Source organism: Barbatula barbatula, assembly GCF_947034865.1.
Source record: "Barbatula barbatula genome assembly, chromosome: 4".
NCBI lineage: Eukaryota > Metazoa > Chordata > Actinopteri > Cypriniformes > Nemacheilidae > Barbatula > Barbatula barbatula.
The window spans coordinates 20,248,490-20,269,992 of record NC_136768.1 but is presented as its reverse complement, the minus strand read 5'-3'; the positions used below and the strand labels follow the sequence as shown (position 1 = coordinate 20,269,992).

The window sequence follows — 21,503 nt, the reverse complement described above, 5'->3', positions numbered from 1 at the left end:
AAAAAATTAAAGAAAAAAAATACAAAATATAACACACACACACCCCGTGTGTTTGTGTGTTATATTTTGTACAAAATGTACACTACAGCCTATCATGAGTCCTTGCCTGGTACCCTATCAGTCTCTTAAACACGTCCACAAAAAAGTATTTAAAAAAAAGTAGGTCACGTTTAACCTACGGTCGCGCGTGACATGCATGACAGGAAGTTGACAGCTGCATGTCAACAGTAGCCAGAAGCCTAGAAGCTAGCGAACAGAGCGGTTACACGTACCTAAACGAACATGGCTGAGGGGAAACGAGCCAAGACCTACCATTTTCACCCTGAATGGGAGGAAGATTATTTTTTTGTTTATTCTCATTCAAAGCCTGTTTGTTTGATCTGCAATGCAACGGTGGCATTGGCAAAACAAGGGAACCTGGAGCGCCATTTTAAAACAGTACACGGGAGCTACGAGAGGGATTTCCCTGCAAAAACGCCTTTACGCGCCACAAAAGTGCGGGATTTGAAAGCACAGCTTTCAGCACGGCAGTCAATCTTCACCAAACCGAAGACTCAGGGTAAGGCCGCAACTATTGCTTCCTATCGCGTCAGTCACATCCTTGCTAAACACAAGAAGCCATTCAATGACGGCGATATGGTGAAGGAAGCCTTTCTCGAGGCAGCGGATAGCCTTTTTGACGACTTTAAAAATAAAACAGAGATCGTGAAGGCCATTAAAGAAGTGCAACTCTCCCGCAATACTACTACAAGGCGATGTGAGAGAATGGCTGTGGATGTGGAGGAGCAACTGAGGGAGGATATTGATGCGTGTGAGTGCTTTTCCCTCCAATTTGATGAGTCGACTGATACGGTGGATGTAGTACAATTGTGTGTTTTCATCAGGATGGTTTTTGAAGACATGAGCGCCAAGGAAGAGCTGCTCACACTTTTGCCATTAAAAGGACACACCAGAGGTGAGGATATTTTTAATGGTTTCATGGGATTTGTTAGCGAGACAACACTGGCGCTCTTCAAGCTGATCTCCATCACAACTGATGGGGCGCCTGCAATGATGGGCCGCACCAGTGGGTTCATTGCACTGTGCAAAGAAAGTGAATCCTTCCCAGATATCCTGAATTATCATTGTATAATTCACCAGCAAGCGTTGTGTGGAAAGATTTTAAATATGAAAGAAGTGATGGATATTGCGATGAAGATTGTGTGTTCAGTTCGGGCCAGGAGTCTGCAGAGAAGGCTTTTCCGTGCTCACTTGGAGGAGAATGAGGCTGAGCACACAGACCTGCTGCTTCACACGGATGTTAGGTGGTTAAGCAGTGGTAAATTTTTGTCCAGATTCACGGAGTTATTACCTGAAATCAAGGACTTCCTGAAGCTTTCAAAACATGTGGATTACCATACAAAGCTAGAGGACCACCAGTGGCTGTTAGATGTATCTTTCCTCACTGATCTCACTGCCGAGCTCAATGAATTGAATTTAGAGCTGCAGGGTAAGGGTAAAGATGTAGTCAACATGATGAGTTCAGTGAACACATTTAAAAGCAAGCTACAGCTGATGTCAAGCAGGCTGCAGCGTGGTAACCTGCGCAACTTCCCTCACATGCAGGCAGAACTACAACGTCAAGGTAAAGGTGTGACACAGCTTGACAGTGCACGTTATGAGGAGCATGTTCAGAGCATCTCGTCAGAGTTTGTGAGGCGTTTTACTGACTTTGCATCCATCGAGCCTGTAGCCAGCTATATGTGTTATCCATTTGCTGCAAGTATTGATGTTGGTGACATTGCAGCCAAAGTCAAATCACTTTTCGACTTGGAAAGCTCCGCTCTTGAGGATGAGATTCTGACATTGCAAAATGACATTGAGATCAAAGCCAGATCAACATCTGCTCAACCTGGAGAGCATGTAGTGTTCTGGAAACTACTGGTGGAGGAGAAATATCCCAATCTCAGAAGATGTGCCTTGAACTTGACAGCTCTTTTTGGATCAACTTATTTGTGCGAGTCTGCTTTCTCACACATGAAAATCATCAAGTCCAAGTACAGATCAACAATGACTGATGACCACCTTGCAGCCTGCCTACGCCTTGCAACCAGCTCCTTCACTCCTAACTACGAGAAGCTAGCCTCCTCCTCCCAGTGCCAGGTCTCCCACTAAGGTAGAAAGTGATTTCCTTTTTTCAAACTTAGAGATCTATCTGGTTTATGCTTCTGTTTGGTTCATATTAAGGTCAGTTATGACTATTGCTCATCACGCAGATTGGTGTGTGTGTGTGTGTGTGTGTGTGTGAGAGAGTGAGTGAGTGTGACAGAGAGAGAGGAGCATAGAGAGCGGGTTTGTGCTACAGCGCACTATGCAAACTGGCAACTGTGTGAGAGAAATTTGTCTGTGTGTGTTTGAGAGAGGGAGGGTTTGTATTGTGATGTCTAGTAGTTGTGTGACAACAAGAAAAAGTGTTGTGAGGTTAGTTACTGCAGGCTGGAAATGATGTGTGTGGGTTTGCGATGTTGACACTGGACTGGTAGATCTCGGGAGGTTGGCTACTTGAAAAGTAGATCTTGGATCAAAAAAGGTTGGGCACCTCTGGTCTACACCGAAAACTTGGGGCATGCCCTCACGAGCCCGGATAGCTCAGTCGGTAGAGCATCAGACTTTTAATCTGAGGGTCCAGGGTTCAAGTCCCTGTTCGGGCGATGGGTACCCACCTGTACCTTACCTTTACTTTGTGAGCTGTTCTGGCATCGCCCTTTTTATTGATCATGCGTTGCTTCAGCACACGCACCAGAAATTCCTTGACAGCTGAGCAAAAGGCTTCCCTCCCTGTAGATGTAGTCGGGAAGTCCTGCTCTCACAACTTCGCCAGAGGGCTGTTGGCTTGCCTTGATCATATTATGGTTATGACTCTTTTTGGTGGCCGCAGCGATTCTGGGTCATGGTAGGGGACTGTTTGCTGTTTTTGTTGATGTCCTGCCGAGTGGTTAAGGCGATGGACTTGAAATCCATTGGGGTCTCCCCGCGCAGGTTCAAACCCTGCCGACTACGGTTTCTTTAGGTGTTTGCTTTGCGGACATACAATTTCACGAGCAGCTTTGTTGCGTTATCTTAAGGTCGGTACAACAGGATTCCTCTCTCGAAAGAGAAAACAATGCAGCCCAGTATACACTCTCACGTGTTTGTTAACGAGCGGCTCTGTTACAGATGGAACGTGTTCCTGGCATAAACAGCCTAATGGCCGGTTGTCAGTATGCTCGCCTGCTGTTGCTCAAAAAAGAACAGTAGACACGCTCTTTCTGCTTTTTGTAAATGCGTCTTTCATGCGGTGTTACTTCAAAACTGTGTACTGAGCACCAAAAGAATATAGAATTACTTGCCAGCTGGTGTATCTCGTCCGCGCCGACTTGTGACTGTAAAGCCATCTGAGCGATGGCAGCGGTGAGAAAGGGCCGGCCGAGGTGTCAAATCTGTGGTAGCGTGGCCGAGCGGTCTAAGGCGCTGGATTAAGGCTCCAGTCTCTTCGGAGGCGTGGGTTCAAATCCCACCGCTGCCAGCTATTGCTTGAAAAGCCTGTTTGCCCTCAGGCTTAAAAGAGCAGCTTTTAATTCGCATCTCACTTTCAAGTACCTGCAGACCATCTGAGCCAAAGTGGCCATTTCATGTGTGCTCGATGAGGGGACATGCAAATGTGATTTGGCTTACCTCCAGGGACAGTGATGAATTACCGTGCATTGAGAAGGTAGCTCTTATGCCGGGGGCCTCACCAATTTTTTTTAAATTGTAGAGTAGTTTAACACTGGGAGAGACCACAAACATGAGCACAAAAAATCCTGGATTTAATAGTTTTGCACCTATAACGTGTGGTGTGCTGTGACGATGATAGCACACCACACAAGATCAGATTAGTGAACCACAGTCTATATATATACTGTACATGTTTAATGTAAACCAATGTGAGCATACAACAATTTCTGTGATTTTACAAATGTTTGCTTTGAAGGAACCTATAAGGCATGCAAGAGCAGAAAAATACCAAAGATAAGCTGTCAGGGTAGTTTTAAAACACGTCTGAGTTTCACTTACCTGCCAACTCCCAGAATCCCATTACCCGGTTCAGGTGTACTTGATGAACTGCAATCTACAGGTGGCATCGCCTCCAGATGTAAGACTGAACAACCCTACTTCAGAAAGGTGCACAGAACCCAAAGCTGACAGAACCCTGTAAGTCTGAGAAGCATCGTCGGGACCTAGTGTAAAACACAATGGCCGAAACAACTAACAGAACCGCACCTGCAGGACACCCCCGCCTTGAGCGTCAGACTTTTAACCTGAGGGTCCAGGGTTCAAGTCCCTTTTCGGGCGATGGGTTCAGGTGTACTTGATGAACTGCAATCTACAGGTGGCATCGCCTCCAGATGTAAGACTGAACAACCCTACTTCAGAAAGGTGCACAGAACCCAACTGCAGGACACCCCCGCCTTGAGCGTCTACACCGATAACTTGGGGCATGCCCTCACGAGCCCGGATAGCTCAGTCGGTAGAGCATCAGACTTTTAATCTGAGGGTCCAGGGTTCAAGTCCCTGTTCGGGCGATGGGTGCCCACCTGTACCTCACCTTTACTTTGTGAGCTGTTCTGGCATCGCCCTTTGTATTGATCGTGCGTTGCTTCAGCACACGCACCAGAAATTCCTTGACAGCTGAGCAAAAGGCTTTCCTCCCTGTAGATGTAGTCGGGAAGTCCTGCTCTCACAACTTCGCCAGAGGGCTGTTGGCTTGCCTTGATCATATTATGGTTATGACTCTTTTTTGGTGGCCGCAGCGATTCCGGGTCATGACAGGGGACTGTTGGCTGTTTTTGTTGATGTCCTGCCTGTCCGTATTTGACGCCCCATTACATCGCCTGTTACGCTGCCGGCTCGCCCCACCTTGCCACACGCGCTAAGCCCAGAGGACCTGTAATCTATTGTAATCGTGGCTGAGTGGTTAAGGCGATGGACTTGAAATCCATTGGGGTCTCCCCGCGCAGGTTCAAACCCTGCCGACTACGGTTGCTTTAGGTGTTTGCTTTGCGGACATACAATTCCACGAGCAGCTTTGTTGCGTTATCTTAAGGTCGGTACAACAGGATTCCTCTCTCGAAAGAGAAAACAATGCAGCCCAGTATACACTCTCACGTGTTTGTTAACGAGCGGCTCTGTTACAGATGGAACGTGTTCCTGGCATAAACAGCCTAATGGCCGGTTGTCAGTATGCTCGCCTGCTGTTGCTCAAAGTGCAGTAGACACGCTCTTTCTGCTTTTTGTAAATGCGTCTTTCATGCGGCGTTACATCAAAACTGTGTACAGAGCACCAAAATAATATAGAATTACTTGCCAGCTGGTGTATCTCGTCCGCGCCGACTTGTGACTGTAAAGCCATCTGAGCGATGGCAGCGGCGAGAAAGGGCCGGCCGAGGTGTCAAATCTGTGGTAGCGTGGCCGAGCGGTCTAAGGCGCTGGATTAAGGCTCCAGTCTCTTCGGAGGCGTGGGTTCAAATCCCAGCGCTCCCAGCTATTGCTTGAAAAGCCTGTTTGCCCTCAGGCTTAAAAGGATAGCTTTTAATTCGCATCTCACTTTCAAGTACCTGCAGACCATCTGAGCCAAAGTGGCCATTTCATGTGTGCTCGATGAGGGTGCAACTGTGATTTGGCTTACCTCCAGGGACAGTGATGAATTACCGTGCATTGAGAAGGTAGCTCTTATGCCGGGGCCTCACACATTTTTTTTTGTCGTAGAGTAGTTTAAAACTGGGAGAGACCACAAACATGAGCACAAAAAATCCTGGATTTAATAGTTTTGCACCTATAACGTGTGGTGTGCTGTGACGATGATAGCACACCACACAAGATCAGATTTGTGAACCACAGTCTATATATATACTGTACATGTTTAATGTAAACCAATGTGAGCATACAACAATTTCTGTGATTTTACAAATGTTTGCTTTGAAGGAACCTATAAGGCATGCAAGAGCAGAAAAATACCAAATATAAGCTGTCAGGGTAGTTTTAAAACACGTCTGAGTTTCACTTACCTGCCAACTCCCAGAATCCCATTACCCGGTTCAGGTGTACTTGATGAACTGCAATCTACAGGTGGCATCGCCTCCAGATGTAAGACTGAACAACCCTACTTCAGAAAGGTGCACAGAACCCAAAGCTGACAGAATCCTGTAAGTCTGAGAAGCATCGTCGGGGCCTAGTGTAAAACACAATGGCGGAAACGACCAACAGAACCGCACCTTCAGGACACCCCCGCCTTGAGCGTCTACACCGAAAACTTGGGGCATGCCCTCACGAGCCCGGATAGCTCAGTCGGTAGAGCATCAGACTTTTAATCTGAGGGTCCAGGGTTTAAGTCCCTGTTCGGGCGATGGGTGCCCACCTGTACCTAACCTTTACTTTGTGAGCTGTTCTGGCATCGCCCTTTGTATTGATCGTGCGTTGCTTCAGCACACGCACCAGAAATTCCTTGACAGCTGAGCAAAAGGCTTCCCTCCCTGTAGATGTAGTCGGGAAGTCCTGCTCTCACAACTTCGCCAGAGGGCTGTTGGCTTGCCTTTGTTCATATTATGGTTATGACTCTTTTTGGTGGCCGCAGCAATTCCGGGTCATGGCAGGGGACTGTTTGCTGTTTTTGTTGATGTCCTCCCTGTCCGTATTTGACGCCCCATTACATCGCCTGTTACGCTGCCGGCTCGCCCCACCTTGCCACACGTGCTAAGCCCAGAGGACCTGTAATCTATTGTAGTCGTGGCCGAGTGGTTAAGGCGATGGACTTGAAATCCATTGGGGTCTCCCCGTGCAGGTTCAAACCCTGCTGACCACGGTTGCTTTAGGTGTTTGCTTTGCGGACATACAATTTCACGAGCAGCTTTGTTGCGTTATCTTAAGGTCGGTACAACAGGATTCCTCTCTCGAAAGAGAAAACAAAGCAGCCCAGTATACACTCTCACGTGTTTGTTAACGAGCGGCTCTGTTACAGATGGAACGTGTTCCTGGCATAAACAGCCTAATGGCCGGTTGTCAGTATGCTCGCCTGCTGTTGCTCAAAAAAGAACAGTAGACACGCTCTTTCTGCTTTTTGTAAATGCGTTTGGATTAAGGCTCCGGTCTCTTCTGAGGCGTGGGTTCAAATCCCACCGCTGCCAGCTATTGCTTGAAAAGCCTGTTTGCCCTCAGGCTTAAAAGGATAGCTTTTAATTCGCATCTCACTTTCAAGTTTCTGCAGACCATCTGAGCCAAAGTGGCCATTTCATGTGTGCTCGATGAAGGGGCATGCAACTGTGATTTGGCTTACCTCCAGGGACAGTGATGAATTACCGTGCATTGAGAAGGTAGCTCTTATGCCGGGGCCTCACACATTTTTTTTTGTCGTAGAGTAGTTTAAAACTGGGAGAGACCACAAACATGAGCACAAAAAATCCTGGATTTAATAGTTTTGCACCTATAACGTGTGGTGTGCTGTGACGATGATAGCACACCACACAAGATCAGATTTGTGAACCACAGTCTATATATATACTGTACATGTTTAATGTAAACCAATGTGAGCATACAACAATTTCTGTGATTTTACAAATGTTTGCTTTGAAGGAACCTATAAGGCATGCAAGAGCAGAAAAATACCAAAGATAAGCTGTCAGGGTAGTTTTAAAACACGTCTGAGTTTCACTTACCTGCCAACTCCCAGAATCCCATTACCCGGTTCAGGTGTACTTGATGAACTGCAATCTACAGGTGGCATCGCCTCCAGATGTAAGACTGAACAACCCTGCTTCAGAAAGGTGCACAGAACCCTAAACTGACAGAACCCTGTGAGTCTGAGAAGCATCGTCGGGGCCTAGTGTAAAACACAATGGCGGAAACGACCAACAGAACCGCACCTGCAGGACACCCCCGCCTTGAGCGTCTACACCGATAACTTGGGGCATGCCCTCACGAGCCCGGATAGCTCAATCGGTAGAGCATCAGACTTTTAATATGAGGGTCCATGGTTCAAGTCCCTGTTTGGGCGATGGGTGCCCACCTGTACCTCACCTTTACTTTGTGAGCTGTTCTGGCATCGCCCTTTGTATTGATCGTGCGTTGCTTCAGCACACGCACCAGAAATTCCTTGACACCTGAGCAAAAGGCTTCCCTCCCTGTAGATGTAGTCGGGAAGTCCTGCTCTCACAACTTCGCCAGAGGGCTGTTGGGCTTGCCTTGATCATATTATGGTATGACTCTTTTTGGTGGCCGCAGCGATTCCGGGTCATGACAGGGGACTGTTTGCTGTTTTTGTTGATGTCCTGCCTGTCCGTATTTGACGCCCCATTACATCGCCTGTTACGCTGCCGGCTCGCCCCACCTTGCCACACGCGCTAAGCCCAGAGGACCTGTAATCTATTGTAGTCGTGGCCGCGTGGTTAAGGCGATGGACTTGAAATCCATTGGGGTCTCCCCGCGCAGGTTCAAACCCTGCCGACTACGGTTGCTTTAGGTGTTTGCTTTGCGGACATACAATTTCACGAGCAGCTTTGTTGCGTTATCTTAAGGTCGGTACAACAGGATTCCTCTCTCGAAAGAGAAAACAATGCAGCCCAGTATACACTCTCACGTGTTTGTTAACGAGTGGCTCTGATACAGATGGAACGTGTTCCTGGCATAAACAGCCTAATGGCCGGTTGTCAGTATGCTCGCCTGCTGTTGCTCAAAAAAGAACAGTAGACACGCTCTTTCTGCTTTTTGTAAATGCATCTTTCATGCGGTGTTACTTCAAAACTGTGTACTGAGCACCAAAAGAATATAGAATTACTTGCCAGCTGGTGTATATCGTCCGCGCCGACTTGTGACTGTAAAGCCATCTGAGCGATGGCAGCGGCGAGAAAGGGCCGGCCGAGGTGTCAAATCTGTGGTAGCGTGGCCGAGCGGTCTAAGGCGCTGGATTAAGGCTCCAGTCTCTTCGGAGGCGTGGGTTCAAATCCCACCGCTGCCAGCTATTGCTTGAAAAGCCTGTTTGCCCTCAGGCTTAAAAGGGCAGCTTTTAATTCGCATCTCACTTTCAAGTACCTGCAGACCATCTGAGCCAAAGTGGCCATTTCATGTGTGCTCGATGAGGGGGCATGCAACTGTGATTTGGCTTACCTCCAGGGACAGTGATGAATTACCGTGCATTGAGAAGGTAGCTCTTATGCCGGGGGCCTCACCAATTTTTTTTTAAATTGTAGAGTAGTTTAAAACTGGGAGAGACCACAAACATGAGCACAAAAAATCCTGGATTTAATAGTTTTGCACCTATAACGTGTGGTGTGCTGTGACGATGATAGCACACCACACAAGATCAGATTTGTGAACCACAGTCTATATATATACTGTACATGTTTAATGTAAACCAATGTGAGCATACAACAATTTCTGTGATTTTACAAATGTTTGCTTTGAAGGAACCTATAAGGCATGCAAGAGCAGAAAAATACCAAAGATAAGCTGTCAGGGTAGTTTTAAAACACGTCTGAGTTTCACTTACCTGCCAACTCCCAGAATCCCATTACCCGGTTCAGGTGTACTTGATGAACTGCAATCTACAGGTGGCATCGCCTCCAGATGTAAGACTGAACAACCCTACTTCAGAAAGGTGCACAGAACCCAAAGCTGACAGAACCCTGTAAGTCTGAGAAGCATCGTCGGGGCCTAGTGTAAAACACAATGGCGGAAACGACCAACAGAACCGCACCTGCAGGACACCCCCGCCTTGAGCGTCTACACCGAAAACTTGGGGCATGCCCTCACGAGCCCGGATAGCTCAGTCGGTAGAGCATCAGACTTTTAATCTGAGGGTCCAGGGTTTAAGTCCCTGTTCGGGCGATGGGTGCCCACCTGTACCTAACCTTTACTTTGTGAGCTTTTCTGGCATCGCCCTTTGTATTGATCGTGCGTTGCTTCAGCACACGCACCAGAAATTCCTTGACAGCTGAGCAAAAGGCTTTCCTCCCTGTAGATGTAGTCGGGAAGTCCTGCTCTCACAACTTTGCCAGAGGGCTGTTGGCTTGCCTTGATCATATTATGGTTATGACTCTTTTTGGTGGCCGCAGCAATTCCGGGTCATGGCAGGGGACTGTTTGCTGTTTTTGTTGATGTCCTCCCTGTCCGTATTTGACGCCCCATTACATCGCCTGTTACGCTGCCGGCTCGCCCCACCTTGCCACACGCGCTAAGCCCAGAGGACCTGTAATCTATTGTAGTCGTGGCCGAGTGGTTAAGGCGATGGACTTGAAATCCATTGGGGTCTCCCTGTGCAGGTTCAAACCTGCCGACTACGGTTGCTTTAGGTGTTTGCTTTGCGGACATACAATTTCACGAGCAGCTTTGTTGCGTTATCTTAAGGTCGGTACAACAGGATTCCTCTCTCGAAAGAGAAAACAATGCAGCCCAGTATACACTCTCACGTGTTTGTTAACGAGCGGCTCTGTTACAGATGGAACGTGTTCCTGGCATAAACAGCCTAATGGCCGGTTGTCAGTATGCTCGCCTGCTGTTGCTCAAAAAAGAACAGTAGACACGCTTTCTGCTTTTTGTAAATGCGTTTGGATTAAGGCTCCGGTCTCTTCTGAGGCGTGGGTTCAAATCCCACCGCTGCCAGCTATTGCTTGAAAAGCCTGTTTGCCCTCAGGCTTAAAAGGATAGCTTTTAATTCGAATCTCACTTTCAAGTATCTGCAGACCATCTGAGCCAAAGTGGCCATTTCATGTGTGCTCGATGAGGGTGCAACTGTGATTTGGCTTACCTCCAGGGACAGTGATGAATTACCGTGCATTGAGAAGGTAGCTCTTATGCCGGGGCCTCACACATTTTTTTTTTGTCGTAGAGTAGTTTAAAACTGGGAGAGACCACAAACATGAGCACAAAAAATCCTGGATTTAATAGTTTTGCACCTATAACGTGTGGTGTGCTGTGACGATGATAGCACACCACACAAGATCAGATTTGTGAACCACAGTCTATATATATACTGTACATGTTTAATGTAAACCAATGTGAGCATACAACAATTTCTGTGATTTTACGAATGTTTGCTTTGAAGGAACCTATAAGGCATGCAAGAGCAGAAAAATACCAAAGATAAGCTGTCAGGGTAGTTTTAAAACACGTCTGAGTTTCACTTACCTGCCAACTCCCAGAATCCCATTACCCGGTTCAGGTGTACTTGATGAACTGCAATCTACAGGTGGCATCGCCTCCAGATGTAAGACTGAACAACCCTACTTCAGAAAGGTGCACAGAACCCAAAGCTGACAGAACCCTGTAAGTCTGAGAAGCATCGTCGGGGCCTAGTGTAAAACACAATGGCGGAAACGACCAACAGAACCGCACCTGCAGGACACCCCCGCCTTGAGCGTCTACACCGAAAACTTGGGGCGTGCCCTCACGAGCCCGGATAGCTCAGTCGGTAGAGCATCAGACTTTTAATCTGAGGGTCCAGGGTTTAAGTCCCTGTTCGGGCGATGGGTGCCCACCTGTACCTAACCTTTACTTTGTGAGCTGTTCTGGCATCGCCCTTTGTATTGATCGTGCGTTGCTTCAGCACACGCACCAGAAATTCCTTGACAGCTGAGCAAAAGGCTTCCCTCCCTGTAGATGTAGTCGGGAAGTCCTGCTCTCACAACTTCTCCAGAGGGCTGTTGGCTTGCCTTGATCATATTATGGTTATGACTCTTTTTGGTGGCCACAGCGATTCCGGGTCATGGCAGGGGACTGTTTGCTGTTTTTGTTGATGTCCTGCCGAGTGGTTAAGGCGATGGACTTGAAATCCATTGGGGTCTCCCCGTGCAGGTTCAAACCCTGCCGACTACGGTTGCTTTAGGTGTTTGCTTTGCGGACATACAATTTCACGAGCAGCTTTGTTGCGATATCTTAAGGTCGGTACAACAGGATTCCTCTCTCGAAAGAGAAAACAATGCAGCCCAGTATACACTCTCACGTGTTTGTTAACGAGCGGCTCTGTTACAGATGGAACGTGTTCCTGGTATAAACAGCCTAATGGCCGGTTGTCAGTATGCTCGCCTGCTGTTGCTCAAAAAAGAACAGTAGACACGCTCTTTCTGCTTTTTGTAAATGCGTCTTTCATGCGGTGTTACTTCAAAACTGTGTACTGAGCACCAAAAGAATATAGAATTACTTGCCAGCTGGTGTATCTCGTCCGCGCCGACTTGTGACTGTAAAGCCATCTGAGCGATGGCAGCGGTGAGAAAGGGCCGGCCAAGGTGTCAACTCTGTGGTACAGTGGCCGTGCGGTCTAAGGCGCTGGATTAAGGCTCCAGTCTCTTCGGAGGCGTGGGATCAAATCCCAACGCTGCCAGCTATTGCTTGAAAAGCCTGTTTGCCCTCAGGCTTAAAAGGGCAGCTTTTAATTCGCATCTCACTTTCAAGTACCTGCAGACCATCTGAGCCAAAGTGGCCATTTCATGTGTGCTCGATGAGGGGGCATGCAAATGTGATTTGGCTTACCTCCAGGGACAGTGATGAATTACCGTGCATTGAGAAGGTAGCTCTTATGCCGGGGGCCTCACCAATTTTTTTTTAAATTGTAGAGTAGTTTAACACTGGGAGAGACCACAAACATGAGCACAAAAAATCCTGGATTTAATAGTTTTGCACCTATAACGTATGGTGTGCTGTGACGATGATAGCACACCACACAAGATCAGATTAGTGAACCACAGTCTATATATATACTGTACATGTTTAATGTAAACCAATGTGAGCATACAACAATTTCTGTGATTTTACAAATGTTTGCTTTGAAGGAACCTATAAGGCATGCAAGAGCAGAAAAATACCAAAGATAAGCTGTCAGGGTAGTTTTAAAACACGTCTGAGTTTCACTTACCTGCCAACTCCCAGAATCCCATTACCCGGTTCAGGTGTACTTGATGAACTGCAATCTACAGGTGGCATCGCCTCCAGATGTAAGACTGAACAACCCTACTTCAGAAAGGTGCACAGAACCCAAAGCTGACAGAACCCTGTAAGTCTGAGAAGCATCGTCGGGGCCTAGTGTAAAACACAATGGCGGAAACAACTAACAGAACCGCACCTGCAGGACACCCCCGCCTTGAGCGTCTACAACGAAAACTTGGGGCATGCCCTCACGAGCCCGGATAGCTCAGTCGGTAGAGCATCAGACTTTTTCTGAGGGTCCAGGGTTCAAGTCCCTTTTCGGGCGATGGGTGCCCACCTGTACCTAACCTTTACTTTGTGAGCTGTTCTGGCATCGCCCTTTTTATTGATCGTGCGTTGCTTCAGCAAACGCACCAGAAATTCCTTGACAGCTGAGCAAAAGGCTTCCCTCCCTGTAGATGTAGTCGGGAAGTCCTGCTCTCACATTATGGTTATGACTCTTTTTGGTGGCAGCAGCGATTCCGGGTCATGGCAGGAGTCTGTTTGCTGTTTTTGTTGATGTCCTGCCTGTCCGTTATTTGACGGCCCATTACATCGCCTGTTACGCTGCCGGCTCGCCCCACCTTGCCACACGCGCTTAGCCCAGAGGACCTGTAATCTATTGTAGTCGTGGCCGAGTGGTTAAGGTGATGGACTTGAAATCTATTGGGGTCTCCCCGCGCAGGTTCATACCCTGCCGACTACGGTTGCTTTAGGTGTTTGTTTTGCGGACATACAATTTCACGAGCAGCTTTGTTGCGTTATCTTAAGGTCGGTACAACAGGATTCCTCTCTCGAAAGAGAAACTAATTCAGCCCAGTATACACTCTCACGTGTTTTTTTTAACGAGCGGCTCTGTTACAGATGGAACGTGTTCCTGGCATAAACAGCCTAATGGCCGGTTGTCAGTATGCTCGCCTGCTGTTGCTCAAAAAAGAACAGTAGACACGCTCTTTCTGCTTTTTGTAAATGCGTTTGGATTAAGGCTCCAGTCTCTTCGGAGGCGTGGGTTCAAATCCCACCGCTGCCAGCTATTGCTTGAAAAGCCTGTTTGCCCTCAGGCTTAAAATGATAGCTTTTAATTCGCATCTCACTTTCAAGTATCTGCAGACCATCTGAGCCAAAGTGGCCATTTCATGTGTGCTCGATGAAGGGCATGCAACTGTGATTTGGCTTACCTCCAGGGACAGTGATGAATTACCGTGCATTGAGAAGGTAGCTCTTTTGCCGGGGCCTCACACATTTTTTTTTTGTCGTAGAGTAGTTTAAAACTGGGAGAGACCACAAACATGAGCACAAAAAATCCTGGATTTAATAGTTTTGCACCTATAACGTGTGGTGTGCTGTGACGATGATAGCACACCACACAAGATCAGATTTGTGAACCACAGTCTATATATATACTGTACATGTTTAATGTAAACCAATGTGAGCATACAACAATTTCTGTGATTTTACAAATGTTTGCTTTGAAGGAACCTATAAGGCATGCAAGAGCAGAAAAATACCAAAGATAAGCTGTCAGGGTAGTTTTAAAACACGTCTGAGTTTCACTTACCTGCCAACTCCCAGAATCCCATTACCCGGTTCAGGTGTACTTGATGAACTGCAATCTACAGGTGGCATCGCCTCCAGATGTAAGACTGAACAACCCTGCTTCAGAAAGGTGCACAGAACCCTAAACTGACAAAACCCTGTGACTCTGAGAAGCATCGTCGGGGCCTAGTGTAAAACACAATGGCGGAAACGACCAACAGAACCGCACCTGCAGGACACCCCCGCCTTGAGCGTCTACACCGATAACTTGGGGCATGCCCTCACGAGCCCTGATAGCTCAATCGGCAGAGCATCAGACTTTTAATCTGAGGGTCCAGGGTTCAAGTCCCTGTTTGGGCGATGGGTGCCCACCTGTACCTCACCTTTACTTTGTGAGCTGTTCTGGCATCGCCCTTTGTATTGATCGTGCGTTGCTTCAGCACACGCACCAGAAATTCCTTGACAGCTGAGCAAAAGGCTTCCCTCCCTGTAGATGTAGTCGGGAAGTCCTGCTCTCACAACTTCGCCAGAGGGCTGTTGGCTTGCCTTGATCATATTATGGTTATGACTCTTTTTGGTGGCCGCAGCGATTCCGGGTCATGACAGGGGACTGTTCGCTGTTTTTGTTGATGTCCTGCCTGTCCGTATTTGACGCCCCATTACATCGCCTGTTACGCTGCTATACTATAGCTTTCAGGTTTTCAGGTACACGGTAACAAGAACGGCATACAAGTACAACGAACGAGCACAAGACAATAGACAAGAGGGCATTAAATAGGGGAACAAACACAGGATAATTACTAAGGGGCAGGTGAAGGTAATGAAACACTAATGGGAAGGCTAACGAGACAAAAGACGGGAAACACTGACGAGACACGAGAAAGCACATGGCTTTCTCACACAAAACCTAAGGCTATGCCATGACTCCGCTGCAAGACCAAGAATAAACATGACATGATAGCGGAATCATGACATAATGTAGGCCACTGAGCAACACAGTATGTTCACTAACTGTACTGTGAACATGAATGTATACTTACTTGCACATACTCGTAACGTAGGTCTTTGTGTCGTGCAGAGTTGCGCTCAAAGGGAATCATGCTGAAAGAGCTGATTTCGTGATAACAATTTGTAGACATGTTACCGTATGATAGATTAAAAGGTGCCTTGCCCTTTAAGAGAAAAGGCCTTCCGGTTTCCGGGACTGGCATGTGGGTTCTGATATGTTGTACTAGCGTGCTGGTTACGTGACGGCACAGGCTAATAAAGAGTTTACAGTTTACTCTGTTCCCGTCTAATATGTTTATCCTGAGAGACACAACATGGTGTCAGAAGATGGACTTCGCGCCTTAACGGACTATTTACACGGACATTAAACAAGACTGCTCGTCGAGGTAACGGTTACACACCCGGGAAGCTGCTAAAATGGCCGATTGTTTTCGAAGACCGGATCCGCTAAACTTTGACGGAAATATTGCAGATAATTGGCGAATTTTCGAGCAGGATTATGATATTTTCATCGGCGCAGCGCACTTTGACAAACCCGCCAAAACGATGGCGTATATACTCCTCAATCTCGCAGGACCAGAAGCCATAGAGCGGGAGCGCTCGTTTGTCTATGCAGCAGAGGTGCGTGAACCTGGTGAGAACGGACATATCTTGTCCCCTGCGTAATCCCGAGAAGATCCCGAGTGCCTGAAACGGAAGTTTCGTGAGATATGCAACCCTCAACAAAATAAAACACTGGAAAGACATAAGTTCCACTCAAGAAACCAAAAACAAGGTGAGAGTATTGAATCATTTATCAGTGATCTCAGGATTAAAGCTAAAAGCTGTCGTTTTGGAGAGTTAACAGATGAGCTGATCTGTGACAGAATAGTATGTGGTATTAACAACGAAAGCTTAAGGAAATCACTGCTAAGAGATAGCGACCTGACCCTTGCTAAAGCTATATCAATCTGTCGTATACACGAAATGACGGAGGAGAGCAACAAAACGTTGGCCACACCACAGAAAGCCACCAATGTAGACGCAATACAACCAGTTTCCAGATGGAGGCGCCAATACACAGGGCAAAACCCTCAAAAAGAGCAATGCGATGTTCAAACCATAACCAACTGCAGAAACTGTGGTAATAATCATCCGGCAATGAAGTAGAAATGTCCAGCTTTCCGACAACAGTGTCATAACTGTAAGAAAATGAATCATTTCAGTAAATGTTGCAAAGCACGTAGTCGATTTAATCAAAAGAAATACAATCATAGGAAGTCAATTCACGAAATTGATGTGGATGAACCCTCCAGCCAGGACGATAGTTTCTACGTCGACGGTATCGAATTCGACAAGTCTGTCAATATCGTTAACACTCAAGAGGCTGGGCTGGAGGAAGGTTTCGTCACCCTACACATAAACGCAGTTCCAGTTGAAGTGAAAGTCGACACCGGGGCGAAATGTAATGTGATGCCAATAAATATATTCCGAGGCATTTCCAGTGATGAGCGACCAGCCAGACCACCGCGGACACCTAATCTCGTAGCTTATGGTGGAAGCAAAATCGAAACTGCAGGATTGGTAATACTTACGTGTAGTCTAAATGGACAAACTTACTCACTTAAATTTTTCCTGGTGAATCAAGATGTCCAACCGCTGTTAGGATTTCGTGCCTGTTTAGACATGGGAATTGTCACAGTTAGCCCACATGTACACCTTGTCAACATGGAGAGCAGCAATGAAGAGATCCTCGCTGAATACAAAGACTTGTTCTTAAATGAGCTTGGAGAACTTCCACTCACATACTCCATGACGGTGGACCCCAGCATACAGCCTGTAATTCGTCCTGCTCATCGTATCCCTTTGGCAATGCAGGACCGTGTAAAAGCAGAGCTGGACCGTATGCAGAGTCTTGGTGTCATTGCCGCAGTGTCTGAGCCTTCGGACTGGGTCTCATCTATGGTGGTTACACATAAAAAGGACAAACAGGAAATCAGGATATGTATCAATCCAAAAGATCTTAATTCAGCTATCAAAAGACCCCATCACCCAATGCGTACTGTAGAAGAGGTGGCATCCCAAATGCCTGGAGCAACGGTATTTTCAGTACTGGATGCCAAGAATTCTTTCTGGCAGATACGTCTTGACCATAAATCCTCTATGATGACCACTTTTGGCACACCATTTGGGCGATACAGGTTTCTTCGCATGCCCTTTGGCATAAACTCTGCGAGTGAAGTATTCCAGCGCTCCATGGAGCAGTTGTTTTCAGGATACCCCTGCGCAGTAATCGTCGATGATATCATCATAGGAGGTCGGAATGCTGCTGAACACGACGCAAACCTGAAAAGGGTACTGAACAGAGTACGGGAGATCAAGCTCAAATTGAACCCTGCAAAATGCAAGTTTCGTCTGAATCAGGTCAATTATGTAGGGCACATCTTTACAAGCGACGGCCTTAAAGCAGATCCTGCTAAAACAAAAGCGATCTCAGCAGTGCCAGCTCCTAAGGACGTCCCTGAACTCCAGCGTTTTCTGGGAATGACGAATTATCTGGGGAAGTTTATCCCGAATCTGAGCGACATTGCCACACCCCTCAGAATGCTGACGCACAGAAGAGAAACAGCATGGTTCTGGGATCAGCAGCACCAACATGCATTCGACATCCTCAAGTCATGCCTATCCACCCCACCTGTCTTGGCATACTATGATGTTAAGATGCCAGTCACCTTGACCTGCGACGCCTCGTGCTATGGACTCGGTGCTGCATGTATGCAAGATTGCAAACCAGTTGCGTACTCATCTCGTACACTCACTGACACTGAGACGCGGTACGCGCAGATAGAAAAGGAGCTGCTGGCCGTTGTGTTCGCCTGCAACAAGTTCAAAGACTATGTGTACGGGAAACCAACAATCATCGAAACCGACCATCAGCCCCTGGTAACCATTATGAAAAAACCCATTCATACAGCCCCTGCACGTTTGCAAAGGATGTTGCTACAGTTACAACGCTACGACATCACTTTGGTGTATAAGAAGGGCAAACACATGTATCTGGCAGATACCTTATCTCGAGCCCCTGACAAAGAAACTTCTCCTGACAGGGACAATGACTCATTTGAAGTCATGACTGTTAGTTACATCTCTACTGCTCGTCTGGAGGAACTCCGAAAACACACATCAGAAGATGAGGTACTAAAGACTCTCTGTAATGCAATTCAAGGTGGATGGCCGGCCAGAGAACAAAGTGTTTCGCCTGCCGTGCGTCCATTCTTTCCCTACAGAGAGGAGTTGACTTTGGAAAAAGGAATCGTAATGAAAGGCCACAAAACGGTCATCCCTCGCTCTTTGCAGAAGGAATACATTCGTGTAGTCCACAGAGGCCACCCTGGTCTGGAAGCTACCAAACACAGAGCTAGAGGCATCATCTTCTGGCCATCAATGACAGCCGACATCACAGAAGAAGTTCTTTCATGCTCAGTTTGCAACAGCACAAGGCCTCACCAGCAAAAAGAACCACTGAAACTGTACCCTATTCCAGATCTGCCTTGGTCCACAGTGGCAACGGACATGTTTGAATGGCATGGTCAACACTACCAGGTACTTGTGGACTCATACTCTGGATGGTACGAAATCGACCAACTGCGTGACATCACGTCCAATGCTGTGATTAAGAAGTTGAAAAGACATTTCTCTGTACATGGCACGCCTCACACGCTCATTTCAGACAATGCTAGACAGTACACAAGCCAACGTTTCAAAGACTTTGTCGAACAGTGGGACTTCACCCATGTCACTAGCAGTCCTGAATACGCGCAGTCAAACGGTCTGGCGGAACGAGCGGTCCGTAGTGCCAAAGAGCTAATGGAGAAATCACACAGAGATGGAACAGATGTATTTCTCAACCTTCTTAACCTCAGAAACATCCCTCGAGACCCAACATTGGGATCTCCTGCAGAACGCCTAATGTCACGTCAGACACGATCGGCTATTCCTATCAACTCCAAATTGCTGGAGCCAGCCCCCAAACAAGCCCAGCAAGTCTCTGCACATCTTTTCATCAAAAGAAATGCCCAAAAGCGATATTACGATTCTTCAAGTAACCCGTTGCAGCCACTGCAGACGGGACAAGTTGTCAGAATGCAGACTCCCAAAGGCTAAGCCCGGCTTGGCATAGTAAAAGAGGTGAACAAGGAGCCCCGTTCTTACAATGTCCAGTGCGAAGGGAGAACATATAGGAGAAATCGACGCCATATTCTTCCCGTTGCAGAGCTCCCTCCATCACAGCACACCTCTGAGGACATTGACTCTCAGAACAATAATGCACCTACAAAAGACTTCTCCGACCATACACCACACACGACACAACCACACCCTACCCAATAACAGCTCACACTTACTGATTTGCCAAAGCACCCCCAACAGTCTCCTGCCAAAATCAGTAATGTACCTTACATAACACGCTCAGGTCGTATATGCAAACCCAATCCAAAATACGGAAAATAACTTTCCGATACAGAGATTCTTGGAGACTCGTATATCGAGGAATACCTGTTTAAAGTGGTGCATTGTGTTTTCTGTATACAACAGTGTTATGTTCTTTGTTGTTATGCCTAATGTTGTGACCGCATGCTTAGTTGGCACATTTTGACATTGCTCACTCATTATTTGCAATTGAAATCTATGCAGTCATGTTGTTGCTTGTTTACAAACTCAGCATTGTTTATTGGGCCATTCATGTTTTATATAATTAAGGGAGAACTTAACTAAGGGGAAAGGATGTAGACATGTTACCGTATGATAGATTAAAAGGTGCCTTGCCCTTTAAGAGAAAAGGCCTTCCGGTTTCCGGGACTGGCATGTGGGTTCTGATATGTTGTACTAGCGTGCTGGTTACGTGACGGCACAGGCTAATAAAGAGTTTACAGTTTACTCTGTTCCCGTCTAATATGTTTATCCTGAGAGACACAACACAATTGGCTGCTTGTACATTATCCCACTTATTACATTTCTTACCTGATAAATTATTGAACATGTAAAAATTATTTGAAATATTTTATTAGCTCATTTTTAATGTAGACCTTTGTCGCAACGACCCATCAAGTATTCCAGCGCTGTGTAATAAGTAATAAGTATGTATACAAAAAATATGTATACAAACACGGGTGTAAGAGCATACCTCAAACTCCTGGTTTTGAGGACTTTTACCCTTATCATCTGAGGAACCATCATCCTCAAATGTAGCCTGACAAATCAGAAAGCATTTTGAAAATGCAGAACAATAGAGGAAAAAAAGGAGTAAAAACAAAGATATTTAAAGAGACAAAAAATGGGAGAATACCTATTTAAGGGGAATTAATATTCGATTTTCATTATTTTAGGGGGCTGCCATATGATAGTGTAACATACCTCTGGTTTTGATACAGTCCACCTTTTGTGTGTCTCTATCCACTGACGTTCTCTACAGACTGAGGAAAATATCATTTATTTCCAACAAATTGACAATATTGTACAGAAAATACTACAGTAAACATACTATACATTATCTCTTCGCCTAGCTGGATCTGGCCAGATAATTTCATCAACATCACAAGCAATATCCTCATAAGCAAGACAACGCGTGAAGAACCGTCTTGAATGTCGAATCCATCCTTGCACAGCTGCGGCGTCGAGTCGGTCACATGCGTCCTCCATGGCCTGAATGAGGGGAACCTGAGCCTGGGGCTGAAGATCGTAAACCTTCCACCGCCATGCAGAGAAAAACTCTTCAATAGGGTTTAGAAACGGAGAGTATGGTGGAAGGTATAGTACTGTCAACTGTGGATGGTGTTGAAACCAGTCGTGGATCAAAGCAGCGCGGTGGAATGACACATTGTCCCAGATGACAGTGTATTGTATCTGGTGCATTTCATTACCTGCTGTGACGATGTGGTGCAATCGGTCTAAAAATGTGAGAATGTGAGGTGTGTTGTAAGGGCCCATTCTAGCATGGCGGTGGAGGACCCCATGCTGTGAAATGGCAGCGCAAA

General features: G+C 46.7%; 1 protein-coding gene across 1 annotated transcript; it reads left to right on the top strand.

The window, feature by feature from the left end:
• Window positions 1–282: 282 nt before the first annotated feature.
• On the top strand, window positions 283–2,154 carry LOC306893286 (general transcription factor II-I repeat domain-containing protein 2-like; the record flags this gene model as incomplete). Its single annotated transcript, XM_079455059.1, has 1 exon — window positions 283–2,154. The coding sequence occupies one exon, from the start codon at window positions 283–285 to the stop codon at window positions 2,152–2,154; it is 1,872 nt and encodes a 623-aa protein (XP_079311185.1).
• Window positions 2,155–21,503: the final 19,349 nt, after the last annotated feature.